General features: G+C 44.3%; 1 protein-coding gene across 50 annotated transcripts in view; it reads left to right on the plus strand.

The window, feature by feature from the left end:
• The window catches only part of MAP2 (microtubule associated protein 2), a 342,492-nt gene that overhangs the window by 313,907 nt on the left and 10,264 nt on the right, over positions 1 to 18,321 (plus strand). For 38 of the 50 annotated variants that reach the window (XM_065561008.1, XM_065561010.1, XM_065561018.1 and 35 more), the window contains one exon: positions 17,392 to 17,484. The exons of the other annotated variants lie outside the window; for them this stretch is intronic. In XM_065561008.1, the coding sequence (XP_065417080.1) occupies positions 17,392 to 17,484 (93 nt within the window). The remainder of the gene's footprint in view (positions 1 to 17,391; positions 17,485 to 18,321) is intronic. 50 annotated transcript variants of the gene reach the window in all.

Consider the following 18,321-nt stretch of genomic DNA (forward strand, 5'->3'; position numbering starts at 1 on the left):
AGCAGAGCAGGTATTTGGAGGAGTTGCCCGAGTGCAGAGGTGTTAAGCAAGCTCCTTTTGTAGCTAGTATTCTGTGACTAGGGCTTTCTGACTCAATTGTCTTAAACCTGCTCTGAAAAAAATGTACATGCACTAATGACAGGAGAAAAATAAACACTTTGGGCCAAATTACATGCTGCTTCAGTATTTATGTGCTAGCAGGTGAGGCGTGCAGAGAACCCCTTCCCTCCTCATCCCAGTGCTCCCATGCAGGAAGCAATCCTGCAGCTAGGGCTCTCCAAGTGTAATGGGATGGGGAGCTGCTGGTGCTGCTGACAGCACTGAACATCGTGGAGGAGTGTATCTGGGTGGGTTGTGGCTATGGCTACAGGTGAGTGTATTCCCAGGAGCAGCCCTACCAACAGAGACATTGTGCTAGATTCAGCGCTCAGTTGCATCAATGTAAATGGCCCATTTAAAATGGGAAGTAAATCCACTAAAAACAGTAGAGAAGACTGGTGCAATTCAGACCAGAATCTGGCCCATTATGCCTGTTCCTGCCCTACGCAAGCATAATATCTCAGTGACCTCTTGTCCCCACCAACCCTCCTCTGGCTCTGGGAGACATAACTGAGCCTGGGGGAGGGATAGCTCAGTGGTTTGCGCATTGGCTTGCTAAACCCACGGTTGTGAGTTCAGTCTTTGAGGGGGCCACTTAGGGATTGGGGGCAAAATCAGTACTTGGCCCTGCTAGTGAAGGCAGGGGGCTGGATTCGATGACCTTTCAGGGTCCCTTTCAGCTCTACGAGATAGGATAGCTCCTTTAATTTAATTTAAGCATCTGGGCCTCGATTCAGGAAAACATCTTATGTATATCTTCAAGTATGTGCTTAAAGTTAAGCATGGGAATAGGTGCATTCCTGAATCAGGGACATAGCAGGCAAATTTTAAAGGGTGTAGATCTACTTTGACACTTGGCTATTGCCAAAGGACTTAGCTAACACGTCACTATAAGGCAGTTGTGCCCATGTAGTTAGACCTAGTTCAACTGTCTAAGTTTGCATATTTACCAAGGCAACAGTTCATAGTAGTGAGATAGTGTCACACAATTGCATTTCCATCATTAAGGGTCTGTTTTTGTGGATTTACAAAATAGCTGGAGAGATTTATTCCAGGCTGAAACTTGGAGAAGATGTCTGAATCCAAAAGCATTTTTTTATTTGAAAATCAGAAATCAGTATACCCTTTGTTAAACAGAGGTCTGCAAATACAGAGATAAGTAAGAGATTTCAGGTGCTATTTTAAAACTCTCCTATTGCTCAAACACCATCTTCTTTTAAGCTTTTTTAACTTTCGAAATTTTGTTGACTATTAATGGTTTGTACAAAAATAATGACGGTGGCCCCATTCTACAGTCCTTTCTTACAAAGCTCCCATTGATTTAATGGAAGGTTTGTTTGAATAATGACTGAAGAGTTAGGTCCTGAACTATTTTAATTATTTTGGACATGAAGAAGATTCCTGCTACTTGTACATGTATTTTTATTTCATTTTTTAAAAAGACCCTCTAGCAGGCAAGTAGAGGAGGCTCTTCTGTTTGTGGGAAGGTGGGTGGGTAGGTTTATAGGAATGAGGGATGGGATGGGAATCTGTATCCTGATCTGCCACTCACTGGCTATGTGACGTTGGGTCAGTCACTTCATGGATAAGACTTAGAGTCAGATTGTGAACCACTTTACTCATATTATCTAGTTCCATTGACTTCACTGGAACTATTAACGTGAGTAGCTGCTACCCAGTGTGAGCAGGGGTAGGGCCCAATCCACAGCCCATTGAAGTCAATGGAAAGACTCCTATTAACTTCAGTAGGTTTTGGATCTCACAGAGACGTAGTGAGTACAAATGAGTTGCTATGTGTTTGAACATGAGAAAAGCTCCATGCATACTACGTATGTTATTGTGTAATATCATTTCAGTAATTCAAGGGGAGCAGCTATGCCCGTTGGTGAGCATACGCAATAGCCACATTGATGTGCCTCCCCTTGAAAGTGTAACTCAGACCAGGGCCAGCTCTAGGCACCAGATAAGGAAGCAGGTGCCTGGGGCGGAAAATCTGAAGGGGCGGCACTCCGTCCATTCTTGGGGCGGCACTCCGACTTTTTTTTTTTTCCCCCCTTCTTCGGCAGCAGCTTTTTCTTTTTTTTCTTCTTCTTCAGCGGCAGTTTGGTGGCAGTTTTTCCATTTTTTCTTCTTCTGCGGCACTGCTGCAGCCGTTTCTTTGTTTTTTTGTTCTTTGCTTCGCCGCTTGGGGCAGCAAAAAAGGTAGAGCCGGCCCTGCCTCAGACAGGCGGCAGGATGAGCTGAGGAGGTATGTTCAGCCTTGCTCTGGATAAGCTGCCTTGTGTCAACTTGAAATGAAAACGGTGGTTCACAGAACGTGTTTCTGCCAAACAAAAACATGCAGGCACAAACGGGATCAGATTTGTATAGTTAAATGTTAAATACCATGCTCCACTTTGGGTCAACGGAGATGAAGTACATTTATGTTGCTAAAATGGAAAGAGAATATTCTGTTGGGTGCTGTTTTCATTTTAAAATTGCAGATTTGAAAGGGAATGATAGACATCAAGGGTACGTCTAGATTGCAAAAAAGAAACCAATGCAGCGAGTCTCAGAGCCTGGGTCAACTGACTTGGGCTCACGGGACTTGAGCTATGGGGCTAAAAATAGCAGTGTAGATGTTAGCGCACGGACTGGGGCTCGGGTTCTGAGACCTTCCCTGATAGCCAGGTTACAGAGCGCAGGCTCCAGCCCAAGTGGGAAGATCTACACTGCTATTGAACACCGTGAGCCCAAGTCAGTGAATCCAGCCTCTGAGGCTTGCTGCCGTGGGGATTTTTTGGCTGTGTAGGCGTCTCCTCAGAGCCTGATTCTCCATTCCCTCACCTCAGTTACACAAGCCCTAAAGATTGAATATCGCTCCCCTTAAACATGCTGGGCCTAATCTGTATGCCTAAATCCATCCAAATGCAGATACTTAAGATCTTGAAATTAATGGTACTGTTTGCATGAGGATTATTGGTAAAGTTTGTAGGGTCAGGCCCTTTATTTAGGCAAACTTTGAATCTATTTTTTGAAGTCCAGTACCAGAAACAAGATGTGCTGAATCATGGCTTTTATTTTCGGTTGGTTTAATTCAGATCTTTTTTGTGTGTGGAGGGGAATGTTCTTTAAGATTTTTTTTTTTTTTTTTTACCATTTATTTTATACCTGTCAGATACCCCGAGTTACTGATAAAATGAGTAGAGAATACTGATCACAGCTATCTTAGTGTGACTTTGTGCTCTGCTGGTCTGTTCGTTAAATCCACCTGCTGTCTCTTTACTTATACTTAGACTGCAAGCTCTTTGGTGCAGAGACCATCATTTTGGTATGAGTTTTGTACAGCACCTAGCACAATGGGGATAAGGCCTCTAGGTGCTGCTGCAATATACATTATAAACAATCAAAATAACCATTCTAGCGGTTGGGTTTAAAGATAACAGATTTTTGTTCCCAGCATTAAGGAATATTTTACAATTCCCGCCCCCCCTTCCCCCCTGCCACACACACACACACTTGTTAATTTTGGAGGGAGAGCTTTTCCACATGATACACATGAGAACACCATCTTTTAACTCTCTTCCATGTGATTTGAGCATTTAGGAATTTCATGGGATTGTGATGTTTACTTAATGTCACAATTTAAGCATTTAATTTTCTTTGATGCATAAAGAGTATTAGTACTTAAAAGATTTATAGTCCAGCAGTTATTACTTTCCCTGTTGTATTCTGCTGACATGGGCTATTTTTTGCTGTTAAGGGAATAGCTGCTTCAGTAATGTGACCATATGATTAACTAGATAAATGCCATGATTTGGTTTTAGTTATAATGAAGCTTTGCAAGAATGGAATCCTTCAAAGATGCAAATCAGCGATCATTATGCTTAAAAATTGATCGTAGGCTGGGCTGGTAGTACTGCCTGTTATTAAGGTTGCCTGGCACATCCCATTATAAGACTCCTTTCCATTGCTCATAACTTTGCCAAACTTTAATTGCTGGGGCTGAAATTTTCCATGCCAAGTGTCTGTCTCAAGCTGATTTTTCTTTTTCTTTCTTTCTTTCTTTCTTTCTTTCTTTCTTTCTTTCTTTCTTTCTTTCTTTCTTTCTTTCTTTCTTTCTATTAATTTCAGCCAAAACAGTTCAGCTGTTTCCAAGGATGAGACTAGGAGAATAACACATCGATTTTCCCATAGTAAAAAATTCTTTTTTTTTAACAGCTCTCGCACCCCCATGCTTTAGAGGAGGGACTTGAAATTTGGGAGATTCTGACCTCGTATCAGGGATATGTCTGCTCAAATTTGGCCTAAATATAAGCCTCTATGAGATAGGGTGACCAGGCAGCAAGTGTGAAAAATCGGGACAGGGGAGGGGTAATAGGAGCCTATATAAGAAAAAGACCCAAAAACCGGGACTGTCCCTATAAAATCAGGACATCTGGTCACCCTACTATGAGGCATGGTGGCTGAGTGCTCCAGGTGCTCGGCTACAATCCCCAAAGTGAGGGGTCGGAGTCTTGCTTGATCTCACATAGAAAGGCTGCCTCCAGTCCACCCAGATGCAAATGGGTACCTTATCCACTGGGCTAGGGAAGACTGAAGGCTGGTGGTGGGGAAGAGAGAAACTTGGACTGAGAATGAGGTGGGGGGATATTGGGACTAGCTGAGCAAGGAGACGGGAGACGGGGGACTGGGACTAGTAAGCAAAGAGACTCAGACAGGGAGCTGGGAGGGGGATGTCAATTGGCAAGGCAAAGAGACTCGGACTTAGAACCAGTGGGACAGAAGGAAGAGGTAAAGGGGGAAGGGAAACAGATGAGATGAGTAGCGTGGGGAGAACTGGGGCAGGCTGGGCAAAGAGATGGAGAAAAGAAGCCCATGAGGCAGCGACACACTAAGATTGGATGAGGATCTTGGGAAGGTAGATTGTGACTAGGAGCCAGAGTGGGCAGAGAATGTGAAGGTCAGTGGAGGAGAGAGACAAATTGGATGAGGAGCCAGGAGGTGGGGGAAGCTGGGGGGGTGGCTGGGCAGTAAGACTGGGAGTGGGGTGGGAGACTGAAACTGGAAAGGGAATTGGCAGGGGAACACTAGCTCTTCATGGGCAACGACACTGGGACTGTGATTAGAAGTTGAGACTGGGATTGCATAGGCCAGGAGAATGGGACTGGGACAAGCAGCCGGGAGTGGGGAAGAGACAAGACTGGGACGGGGGAAATTTGGAGGGGACAGGGCAGAAGGGGTCAAATTTTGGGAGAATGGACAGAGGAGTCTGTGTCGACTAGAGAACACTCCCCTCCAGAGCCTAGATTCCTGAATCTCACCATTCCTCTGCTGTCTGCGAACGTCCATTACTGCTATCAGTTACTCTGTTAACTCAAGTGGACAGATTTGTGTAGTGGATCTAAAGGTTCCAGCCCTTCTGATGGCCCATGTGGGTGTCAAGATAGTGCCACATAATGGAATTTCGGGGGGGGGGGGGGGGGGGTCAGTTTGCTTTTTTTAAAACCTAGGAAGTTGCACACACAATAACCTGTCTAGTATGGTGATAGGTTTCAGAGTGGTAGCCATGTTAGTCTGTATCAGCAAAAACAATGATGATTCCTTGTGGCACCTTAGAGACTAGCAAATGTGTTTGGGCATAAGCTTTCGTGGGCTAAAACCCACTTCATCAGATGCATGAAGTGAAAAATAAAGGAGCAGGTATAAAAACATGAAAGGATGGGGGTTGCTTTACCAAGTGTGAGGTCAGTCTAACAAGATAAATCAATTAACAGCAGGATACCAAGGGAGGAAAAATTACTTTTGAAGTGGTAAGAGAGTGGCCCATTACAGACAGTTGACAAGAAGGTTTGAGTAACCATACGAGGAAATTAGTATTGGGGAAATTAGGTTTAGGTTTTTTTAATGACCCAACCACTCCCAGTCTTTATTCAGGCCTAATCTGATGGTGTCCAGTTTGCAAATTAATTCCAGTTCTGCAGTTTCATGTTGGAGTCTGTTTTTGAAGTTTTTTTGTTGAAGAATTGCCACTTTTAGGTCTATTATTGAGTGACCAGAGAGATTGAAGTGTTCTCCTACTGGTTTTTGAATGTTATGATTCCTGATGTCATCCCCAGAGTAGATCCTTCCTGTGCACAGACTGAATCAGGGGCCCTGTGGGAAAAATAGTATGTGACCATGTAATTAAAGATTGTATCCTAATGGACACACACAAGGAGATGGAATAAAAGTTGCACAGAGATAATTCTGCCATTTCCTAACTTTTGAGTGCTTGACTTTGCAACCTGAATAATGTTCTTTTAGTGTTTGTGTGTGTGTGTGTGTGCGTGTGTAAGTAATATAATTATATGTTCACGACAAATATAATCTTTTTAAAGGGACATATTAATTTAAATTAAATATTCTTTTAATTACTACTGTATTTATTACATGCCTTTATATGATGTCTATCACCATTGTTTCTGGGAGTCCTTTACAACATTATGGCGAAAATGCCCAAATTTAGGGCCTTTTCCAAAGTGACTAAAGATTTTGGGTGCCTCCGTTTTTAGGCACCTCATCTGAGTCACCTTAAAGTCCTGATTTGCAGAAAGTGCTGAGCACGTACTTTAGCATACCATAGTATTAGACCTTCTTATTCGACAAAGAACAGGGAACTTTCTTGTTGAGCAAAAGGCAGATAGATGATGCTCATTCTTCAAGAGTTGGTGTGCCGTGGGACATTCCAGTCTTTTTATTTAGCTACCCCGAACGAAGTGATGTGTTTTGAGTATCCTGAGAAGGGTGCCAGTTTCACACTGGATCTCAGAACATTTTTGATTTTGTAGATAGTAGCCAGCACCTTGAATTTCTCCTGGGACAGGCCCAATACTGCTGCCACTGAAGCTGTGAAGAGTTTTGCCATTTATCTGAATGGCAGCATGATTGGGCCCGCTGTGCAGAGTACAGGTTTTCCATGTTTTAAAGGGTCTGACCCGCTTGGAAAATAGGCAGCCCCATTCTGCACCAGCTGAAGTCTCCCAAGTGGCCCTGGTTGCTAAAATGAAGATGAACGTATTATCAAGGCATCAACATGATCATCACTAGAGGTGACAGACATGGCGATCACTGTGGCTACGTCCCTGTCTGACTTGGTTGGACACAATCTCTTAGGCAGCTGAAGATGAAGAATGGATCCTTAACCACAGCTGCTACCTCAGGGTTGATCCAAAGCCCATTGGAATCAATGGAAACACTTCCATCGCCTTGAGTGGACTTTGGATCAGGCTTTGGATGTCCATAGCAGAGTATAAGGATATCATGTAGCCTTCTTTCCCCTTCCACGCAATCATGTTCATACCACAACCCACAACTATGAAGCTGGTGCCTCTCCATATATCACTGTTCAGAGGGGTATTTCTGCTAAAGAGACAAAGAAACATGGGTTTGGATGAACTGGTGAACCTAGATGCCCTCCTCGTAAGGCATAGCTCTGCCATTCTTATTCCCAGTGATATCAGTATCACTCGGAGAAAACACATCCCATTGAGATGAAGTCAGTGGGAGTTTTGCCTGAATAAAGGCTACAGGATTGGGCCACTGACCTTTGCAAAGATATTTTTTAACATGGAAAATTCGTTGCAGGAGGCCTGATTCTCTTCTCAGAGTGGGTGAAGTTCACCCAGTGCAGAGGGCCACCATTAGGCGTATGCACCAGTTAAGCCCCCCTTTGTTGGGGGCTCCATAGTGGGATTTAACTTATGCAGAAGCCTTGTGTTGTCCCTCTACTCAGGGTGAATTCACCCATTGGTTTTACACCAATCACTCCTCTAGCCTCCGTGAGGCGAGAGCACAGTCTAGCCCGAAGTTCAGTGTGTACTTCTCTGGAAAGTGCTGGTTACAGTAGTTCTCTTCAGGTTCTTGCCCATACAAAAGAACCAAACCCCTTTCCATAACCTCTGCTAAAAGCCCTGAAAACTATGAGATTGAATATATGGAGATATACCTATCTCATAGAGCTGGAAGGGACCCTGAAAAGTCATTGAGTCCAGCCCCCTGCCTTCACTAGCAGGACCAAGTACTGATTTTGCCCCAGATCCCAAAGTGACCCCCTCAAGGATTGAACTCACAACGGTGGGTTTAGCAAGTCAATGCTCAAACCACTGAGCTATTCCTCCCCCGATGAGACCAATGGTCATTTCCAGCACACGTTTGGACTCTTGCTTGGTGCTGATCAGGTTTTCATTCACCCTTTTTTCCCCAAATGAGCCTGATTCTGATCTCACTTAACACCAATGTACATCAGGAATCACTCCACCAAAGTAAGAATAGTTACACTGGTGAGTAACCAATGTAGGTAAGGAGAGAATCAGGCCCCCTATTTTGATGAACTCTGTGGGGTGCCTAAGTAGTGTGATTGCTCTTAGAGCACTTTCCAAGACCCCAATTCTGCAAGGTACAGGGACATCGGTATAGTTTTAAGTATGTAAGAAGTCTTGTTGAACTCAAAGGAGCCCAAGTCTGAAGTACAAAAAACCTGAGCAGGAAATATGGCACAAAGAATAATAGATCCCAAACAAATCTCACAAAAACATACTAAGAGGTAGTAGGACTAGGATGTAAACATCCTAGGGAGAAAATCATGAAGAGTGGCTCAAAATACATGAACATTTTCTCTTTTCACTGAAGAGTACATTAATGAAATGAAGCCAAGCTGGAATATTTTTAAATGACCTAGCTTTAGTGCCGTGGGGAAGCTTATGAGAGACCATGCACAGCCATAATTACAAGGTATGGAATTTGGGGAGAACATAAATGATCAGTTTGATGGAAAATGTATTCACAGCCTGTAATTTCTTCTGTATCTCACTTTTTCTTCTTTGTTTCAGTGGGCATCTGGGTGGTAGGGTAGGCCAGAGAAGTCAGTTATGAATAGTCTGCCCAGCGGTTGGAAAGTAATTTGAACGTTAGGGAGAAGGGTTCTCAGCAGTCTTGTTTTTGCTGTGAATGGCATCTGAAGAGAATTAACATTGGAGAGAATGAAATGCGGTTCTTCTTTTCACCAGCTGCACGCAGGCATGGACACTGCCTTTGGCTGTGGAGCAAAACTGAGCTCGAGACTGTCTGTGCTTCTACATACACATGCCCATTGTGAACGTAACTCTCTCTTGCTAGTAGAGATGGGCATGAATGAAAGTGCCAGGTCTGAACACCCTTGCACATTGGGATGTGTGAAATCCAGATTCAGCTTCTGTGGCATGAGCATACCGCTGTGTAGGAGTAGAACTAACTCTTACGCTGGTGGAATCTGCAGTGCCAGTGGTCCTCCCTACCTCTCTCTTGGTCTTCTCCTGTCTCCCCTTCTCCCCCTACTTCTGCTAAGAAAACACAAAACACACACACATACCCCTCTTCTCCCCCAGTATAGATGGTGCCCCCTCAGTGCCCAGCTCCTTGCTATTACACCTGCCATTCAGGCCCTCCATGTCTATGGAGGGAGCTTAGGTTTTACCTCCTTAAGTGCCGGTTTCAAAATGTACTGAGAGAACTAGCAGTTGTAAAAGACAAGTGGAATTCAAACTCAGCAGAAGCAGCTAGAACTTACTGGCAAATGTCTGCCCTGATCTACCTAGGATGCAGTGCTACAGAAGTCAAGGGAGGTGCCATGAGTGGAGTTGCCATGAGAGTAAGTCAGAGCAGAATTTGGCCCAATGCCCTTTTCTGGAATAATATTTATTGCAGAACCTAGAGAATCCAATCAGCCAGGTTTTCATTCAGAAACCTGTGCTGCCACGGGCTGTGCCCTCTCTGTGCATTATCCCGGAATTCCTGCTTCTGATGAAGCCAGGACTTGTGCAACAGCAGGGACAGGGAGCAGTGTAATTCTATGGCAGCTCATTGGGCTGCGAGGCGCTTAAGCATAATGCAATAAAACGCTTTCCAGCCACACAAACACAGGGGGCCATTGTCAGAAAAATTTGACTTTGTCAATACCTTTCATTTGGATGTTGTTATTAAGGAGAGTGCTGAAGGAATCTCCCCTCCATACTGTACGGAATAGTTACTCCTCCCTGCATTCCTAGATACCATGGTCATTTAGTGTCAGAAGAACAAGAGGGAACCCAGCAGTTTCAGTCCAGGGAGGGTACTGTAAAGGTTATGAAAAAGGATGCTGCCAAATCTGTGCAGCAGGAAGCTGGCACATCAGACAAATGGTGCCGTTCTCTGGTTCCTATCCAGTTTGGCCAGCGGCTAATGTCAGCATCGCACCAGATCTCAGGTAACCAATCACATATTGCTGTGACATAATTTTAGCTATCAGGGAGAAACCAGACATGGAGAGAAGATTAGCAGAGAGGAGTCTGCCAACGTTGAGGCTGCTAATATCGGAGGCTCTTAAATTCTCGCAGAATCGAAAAGCTGTAGAAGGAGTTTCTGTAGATGAATCTTAACTTCCTGCTTTTTCTTTTCTGCCTTATTGGTACTTACGTCTCAGGAAATTTTCTCTTTGATTTGATTGTTGCTCCTGACCTGAATGGTAACTCCCTTACACTCCTCTGGCAATCCCAGTCCTCATATTCATATTGTATATTTGTGTTTATTGTGTGTTTTGTTTTGTGTTCATTTCTATTTTTCATGCTACAAAATCTTGGGGGATTTTTGATGACGGTGATGTGGGGTGTGATGCTGTTTCTATTGCAGAGCATGATGCCAATTGACCTCAATGGGAGCAGGAGCAGGCTAAGAGAGCGCACTGCAGATGAAAGCTTTAATCTTCTTCTGTGTGAAACAATTGAAGTATGTGACAAATATATCAGTCTATTTTAGAAGAGACAGACACTCACAGACAGCCAGTGAAATTCAGCCTTGTGCAGAGAGCCAGCAGAAGGCATGCACACCACTTAAATCTCACTTCAGTCCACAGCATAGGACATAATGGTGCATAGGCCTGATGCTATCTCTCTGCACCAGGGTGAATTTTACCCAGTGAGAAGATAATTACAGTGATTGTTTCTTTACATCTCTGCTAGCAAGGCCCTCAGGCAGTGGGATCCCAAGTTTCAGTCTAACTTATGAGGGGGTGTCAGCCTAGAGGAGATGCTTTTGCCACTTGCTTTCAGATGGCTTCTCAACTTTATCACCTTGGCTTGGTTTTATTTAACCTAGATTTCATAAGTCCCTCTGCCAACACACACGCCCAACACTGCCTAGTCCACACCCTGAATCAGCGTTTCCAGAACTAATTCTTCCTGCTAAGAGGCCCTGCTGATTTCTTTACTGAGGGGGGTGCGTGGTCAGAAAATACTAAGAGGGCTTTGTGTTTTTCCCAGCGCTATCTGGCTTAAAGTTCTCCAGGAGCCAGAGCCAGACTGCTCATCTGACACACATTCCTCTAACTGATGTGGCACCTGTCTTATATATTAGAGGGGGTTTTAAAAAAAAATAGTGTGAAATAAAATACAGAAACATAAAACTCCTATGACAGTTGGCTTTCATGTTTCAGTAAACATCTATTTAGTTTGATCTGCTGAAAAGAAAGGAGAGGGGGAAATGTAGAAATCATTTCACTAACCACAGACATACTTTCATGAAGCTAAACTTGACAAATGATTGCAGGGGTTTCTGAAGCTTTAGAGGTGCTTACTAGTATCAGTCCTCTCACCATGGCACCCATTGACTCAGATCTTTTTTCAGTCAGTCCAGTGGGCACTCAGTGTCCGGATGTTCTGGATTAGCATAATATCTATATAGAGGAAAAGAAATCCATGCAACAAGCTCTTCATGCTGAACAGCTTCCACTTAGCTGCAAAATATGGCCTAGTGGAAAATAACATTAGCCAGGTGTCAGGCTGTCTAGAGTGGCTCACGACTGTGAGTGCCAACCTCAGGGCAGATTGTCACGAAACAGGGCACGAACCCCAAACCAGTTGTGAGTTCTATACTTAGATTTTATCCACGTAACAAGTGTGAACTCCTCGAGCACTATAGCAGCCTTAACATGGAATCACAGACAGTGACCTTGGGTACTCCGGTCTATCTTGCCACCCAGGCAAGCCTGCCTTTGTGATAGATGGTCCCTTACACCAAAAATCACATCAATATTCAGGTTACTCCCAGTCCCAAAGGACCAGTCACTTACCCCAGGTCAAGTGCACCTTAGATCACTCACCAAAAACAACGCTTATAGCCAATCCTATAATAAACTAACTAAAGGTTTATTATCTAGGAAAAAGAAACAAGAAAGTTATTTACGAGGTTAAAGCAGGTAAACATACACACACAAATGAGATACAGTCTTAGGTTCCAAAAGATGATAGTAACTGCTATAATATGCAAACTTTGTACATCCTTTAGGGCTAACCCAAGCTAAACAGCTGGGGACCCCTTGCTTACGCTTAGAAATCTTTGCCCCTCAGAGTTCAAGCAACACAGGGATACAATTTCTCCTTAACAGGAGTCCCTTGGGGAGCCAGTTGAGGTCACTCAATTAGGGTGAACTGAAAAGAATGGGGGCAGACAATCTCCAAAGCTGGTGGATATTCCAATACTTAAATTTACCACGCCAGCACAAAACAGCTTCTTTATTACCTCACTGGTTACTCAGAAGTCAACAACACAATTCCCTTAAAGTAACCCAGCCTCGGGCCTCTACCTAGACACCCAAGTCAGATATGAGGAGGATTAATGAAAATCTTATTCATCATATAAAAAAGGTCTACCAGTCCCAAAGGATCGGACACATTACCTCCCAGGTTAATGAATATTCCAGATCTTACCCAAATAAATGCTACAGCCAATTCTTATTAACTAAACTAAAATGTATTTAAAAAGAAAAGAGAGTGAGCATTGGTTAAGAGATCAATATATATACAGACATGAGTTCTATTCTTGAGGTTCAGATTCATACAGTGATGGTGAGCTTTGTAGCTGCAAAGAATTCTTTTAGAATGTAATCCATAGGTTATAGTCCAATGTCCAATATCATATTCAGGGTGTTCCAGTTTACCCAGGATCTCAATCTTGTGACTCAAACTTCCCCTGATGAAGCTTAAGCAGATCTGAGATGACAGGATCAGGACCCAAGGGTCTTTTATACAATGTTCTAGCATCCACTTGACCATACAGTCCTGGGTAAACAATAGGCAATCAGGGCGACTTTGAAGTAGGTCTATTTCCTAAGCATCACCGGTAATTATTCACACAGATTAACATAAGGCAATTGCCTGTTTTTCCACCATTCGCAGATGATTGGCTATACATTTCAAAGAGAGAGGAATACAACGACATCCTATGTTTACAGTTCATTTAAATGTTAAGATGTTCTTTTGATCTCTGAATTAACAGATTACAGCATAGACAGAGACAGTTTGATTACACTGTTGACCACTACCAATATATATGTAAATACACAAAAACACAAACATCATCTCCCCATATGTCTTTAAGGGTTGAATTTGAGTCATTCATCCTGCAAGATGTGTAATCCTTTCTGGTCACACAGGGATTTCCCCCAGCAATCAAACTGATAAGATGGGCGTTTGGTGCACGTCTCCTCTCCATGGGTGTTGGGGGAACAATCAGCAAAGTGTTTTGTCCACTGATGTTGCACGGTGGCTTGTTTGATGTCTGTAGACCTTCTTTTGTGAGGAGGAGATGACACCTCTTGTGGCAAACTAGTATTTCACACTTGATGATGTTTCTCCCCTGATGGTGGGGGTTCATGGTCTTAGCAAACATTTTTATAGTTACAGAGCAAGCATTTAAACATTATCTTATAACATGGGATACAGATGTTATAAGTAGGTTTAATATGTGCAGCCTCCTACAAGCATCCCATAAAGTCTAAACACTAGAGACATTCTTATAACTGTAATATCTATTTTAATAATAGTAACACATAGGTGAGGCAGACTGGTTTCCAGCTACGCATTTGTCAGTGTTTAGTGAGGCCCAATTGCCTTGGCATGAGCTGGTACCTGGTCTGCCAGCATCATACCAGGGAAGGAAAAGAAATAGCACAAATGTTGTACTCAGGTACAGGAGCACAGACAAAAGACCTGATTCAACAGTGCACTCCAGCTTAGCTATCTACTAAGGTATTGTACTGACATGGTCACCATGATTCTAGTAATCGAGAGCCTCACAAGCATTAATCCTGGCAACATACCTGTAAGGCAAGGAAGTATTATTGTCCCTAGTTTATAGATAGGGAACTGAGGCACAGGGAGATTAAGTGATTTGCCCAAGGTCACAAAGGAAGGCTGTGGCAGAGTTGAGAATTGAATCCAGATTACATATGTCCCAGTGTAGTGTCTTAGCCACAAGACTGCCTTCCTCCCACTGGACAGTTAAGCAGGGTTTGCGTCTGCTTTGTGTTACCAGATCGACAGTAAGCAGCTAGAGGGTACCAATGAATCTGTCTCTATCAATCTATCTATCTATCAGCTAAATATCAGTCAGTCAGCTTAGCTTTTCCTATTCTGCCTGTCAGCTACGTTACAGATATGACTGTGATGAATGCTGTGTTGAAGAATGATCTAGAAATGCCTATCAGCAAGCCTTACAAAAATATAAAGCTTGCATGGAAAGACGCTGTAAATTCAAAGTACATTAGTATTATAAACCAAATCCCGAGGTCCTTATTTTAGTCAGGCAGAGTTGAATAAAAATCATGCAATATTTGAGTAAAGACCTTAGGATGTGGCCCCCAAGGAATTACATTGGGTCACACCATCCATTCAATTTTTAAGCAGAAATCCCTCACTGGGGATGCTCAGTTGGTTCATATTGTCATTGAAGTCAATGGAGCGACACTAATTTATCCCAGCTGAAGATCTGGCCTATAGAGAAAAACATAACAAAGAATATGACACTACTCCACCACCAAGACTCTAGCCGCCATTTGGATGCAAGGATAAAACCCAGACATTTGGTGATCAGGTGGGAGAACCATGGGGCGAGCTAATTTATGTGCCTGCAGTTTCATGGTCTGATCTAGCATGAGTCAGGAAGGAGCACTGTCAAACACATGCTTTTCCCCATCTCTCCATTCCCCAAAGGGACATGATTTTGTGTGCTACACCAACAAGCTATGCCACTGTGGCAGCTTGACCCAAGTAGAAAGGCGCTTCCTCACATAACCAGATCCCAGATCAGGTAGGGCTTTATATATTAAATCGGTGCCTTGATCTCTCGCTGGAAAGATAGCGGCATGCAGTGCAGCTCTGTGGAGCATTAGTGTAATATGCTCCCTGCATGATGGTGTATTGCTCAGCCTATGGTCAGCTGCATTCTGCATAAGCTTCTAAGCCTTGGTCCCAGTGTGTGGCCCCAAGTAGAGTCCATTGCAGTCGCCACCTCTTGAGGTAACCGTGTGGATGAGGCTCCCATCGGCCATTTGGAAGGAAAGGTTGCATTGTCCTACCCAAGTACAGGTGGAAACTTCCTCACCTTTTTTGGCTACAGCTGTTATTTGATGTTCCAAAAGCAGCCCTGGAGGTAGTAAAACTCCTTGATTGCAAATGTGAGTCACAGGTGGCAGATGCGCTCCCTCAGCCTCAGGTGTGCTTCTTGCCTGTTCTTCTAGTGGTTCTGCCCCCCCATCCAGCAACATCGTCTTTCTCTTATCTGCAGTAAGTCAGCCATCTTGTCCTCATTCATGATTTCATAGACTCTGGGTTTTCTGTTCCACTGCACCAGCCAGACCTTCTGTGGTGGACACTATCTATCTTATCTAATCTGTCTCTCTATTTGAGGCTGTAATTCACTATAATATCAAAGACCTGTGTGTGACAAGATTGCTTGTCACTGTCTTACTCTTAGGGCTTTGTTTCAGGCATACCGGGGTACGTACGGCTTGTGTGATCAGACATGCGCTGCAGAGGCTGCAGTGCTGTACCTGGGTGATTGTGGCTGGAGGCATAATGACTGTGCAGGACAGTCAGGCATAATGCTGCCAGCGAAGCAAGCGGGAAACATGTTCAGAAGTTGCATTTGCTACACTTTTTAAAAGGTGCGGTGAGGGCTCCGGGCACTGACAGAGGCCTGTGGAGCCATGGGCATGCTCCAGAAATGTTGGCTCACGTCCCCTCTGGGGAGCTGAGCACTAGCAGCACTCGTCACCCCTCCCGTGTTCTCAGGGCTCACAAAGAGGAGCACAGGGCTGGTTGGTGCAGATCTGAACCTCTGGTGGGATGGAGCCTGCACCCTCCTGCCCCTGAGTGGGGGCACCCACAGTTTTGCCGTGTATTGTTTATTGGAAAAACAGAAGCACAATTACCAAAGCAAAATGATTGGTGTCCCAGTAAGCTCCTCCTTTTGCCAGGTGGAGATGCTGCAGTAGTGGGGGGATCTGAATGGAGCAACTGTTGTCCAGTGGGCTGAGTGTGGCACTGGGTGTTTGGAGATCTGGACTCTAGTCCCGGCTCTGTCGCTGGCTCACATAGAGACAAATGATGGCCACTTGAGTGTGTGAGGGGAAAGGTACAGGGATCCCTTTTCCCCCAGGGATGTGGCTGCCAATGATGGGGAGCACAGAGGAGGAGCAGTGCCGGTGGTCCCAGAGGGGTGTATTGTCCATATGGCGGGGCAGCACTGGTTACACTTTACACAGGTGTTGCAAATCTCATTGGCTGTCAATCTCCTCCCAGTGACCAGGAAACTGTGACAAAGACAAAAAGCTCCCAGGACCAGGTGGTGCACCTTGTCCTCTTCCCTGTCACAGCTTAATCTGATGAGAGGTGTAAGACCACAGCATCCCCATGACTCAGTTTTCCCATCTGTAAAATGGCAATAAATATCACTGGTTACCTTCGTAGGCAATCTGAGGGTTCTTTAGGAGTAAGTGCTAAGCAGGAGACCAGAGTCCAACTCCTGACTCCATGCTCCCTGGGCTGGCTGGATCTGGTATTGTTGTACAGGAGGCACAGTCCTCTGTCCCAGGTCTCTCTGCATGGACCCCCCTGGCCAACTTAAGAGAGGTGCTGGCAACCTCCCAAGAGCATCCAGTCCAGTCTTTCCTGGCCAGGAGATTAATGGCTATATAAATTGGAGACAAACTGGGATCCTTAGGACTAAAGGGAGAACTCCCAGAATATAACCATCACCGATTATATTTCATTTGACCAGCAACCAGCTTGGAAGGAGGTGAAAAGAGCAATAGATTAATTTTAACATTGAGGCTGCTTTCCATAGCTGGCTGTATCCATTTGGCCAACGTTTAAACATAAGTGCCCATACCACCAGTAGCAGTCACAGCCATCTTGGGTCCTCTAACCTGCAGACTGAAAGAACATGTGTACAGCATAGTAAGTTACTTCCAATTCCTTTTAGGTTAGAATTTTAAACAAGAAGATCGATTTTAGCGATATTCAGTCCAGATGTGGTTCCAAGGATAACATCAAACATTCTGCAGGGGGAGGAAATGTAAGTAGTGACGCTACCTCAGAAGGCGTCCTGACTGTGATGACCCACCTTGCACAGCCAGCCCTCTGTCTCCCCTCCTTCCAAGCACTATTTCCCTTCTTGCTTATGTTTCACATGTTAACTTGGTCTGGTAGTCTGTCAACCCTGTGTGTTCCAATATGGGCTTCTGATCCTTCCCCACAGACCGCAGCAAATGTTTAGGATTCAACCAGGAAACGGATTAGGAGGAAGAGGATGAGTGCGTCTTTACAGCCACGGGTTTAGTCCTGCAAGGAGCTGAGTGTCCTTAGAGGCGCTAAGCAGCTACAGCTTCCACTGAACCCCAAAATAGGAGCCCAATGAGAGCTGAGGTTGCTCAGGTCTTACATGATCTGATCCAAGGTGACTAATTTCAAGGAAGTGACAAACACACTTTTCACTTATTACATTTTTCTTAAACTGCAGCGTTCTATCTCCCTCTGTCCCCAGTGAAAAGGCCAGACTGCCTAGATGCACACTGCTGCAATGTGGCTTCATTCACATTTGCTCACAATTCCACAGAAATCAGTCATTCATTCAAGCTCCTGGAAGTACCAGGGGAAGTCCGGGCTTACAGCAGATCTGTACATTTGCCTTCTTTAGGTCACCTCAGACAAAGTAACAGAAAGACCGAAAGCGTAGTCCATCTGTCATTCAAGGTTGGGTGTGCACTTCTGTCCCAGAGTCTCTCTCTCTCTCTCAGAAGACTATATAAAATTAACAGACTTAGATGACAGATAGACAGATAAAAGAAATACAAAATCAGGATAAACAGGGTTTAGACAGAAGGTCTGATTAGCCATTGTGTTACTCCCGTTT

This window comes from Chrysemys picta, chromosome 11 (genome assembly GCF_011386835.1).
Source record: "Chrysemys picta bellii isolate R12L10 chromosome 11, ASM1138683v2, whole genome shotgun sequence".
Lineage (NCBI taxonomy): Eukaryota > Metazoa > Chordata > Testudines > Emydidae > Chrysemys > Chrysemys picta.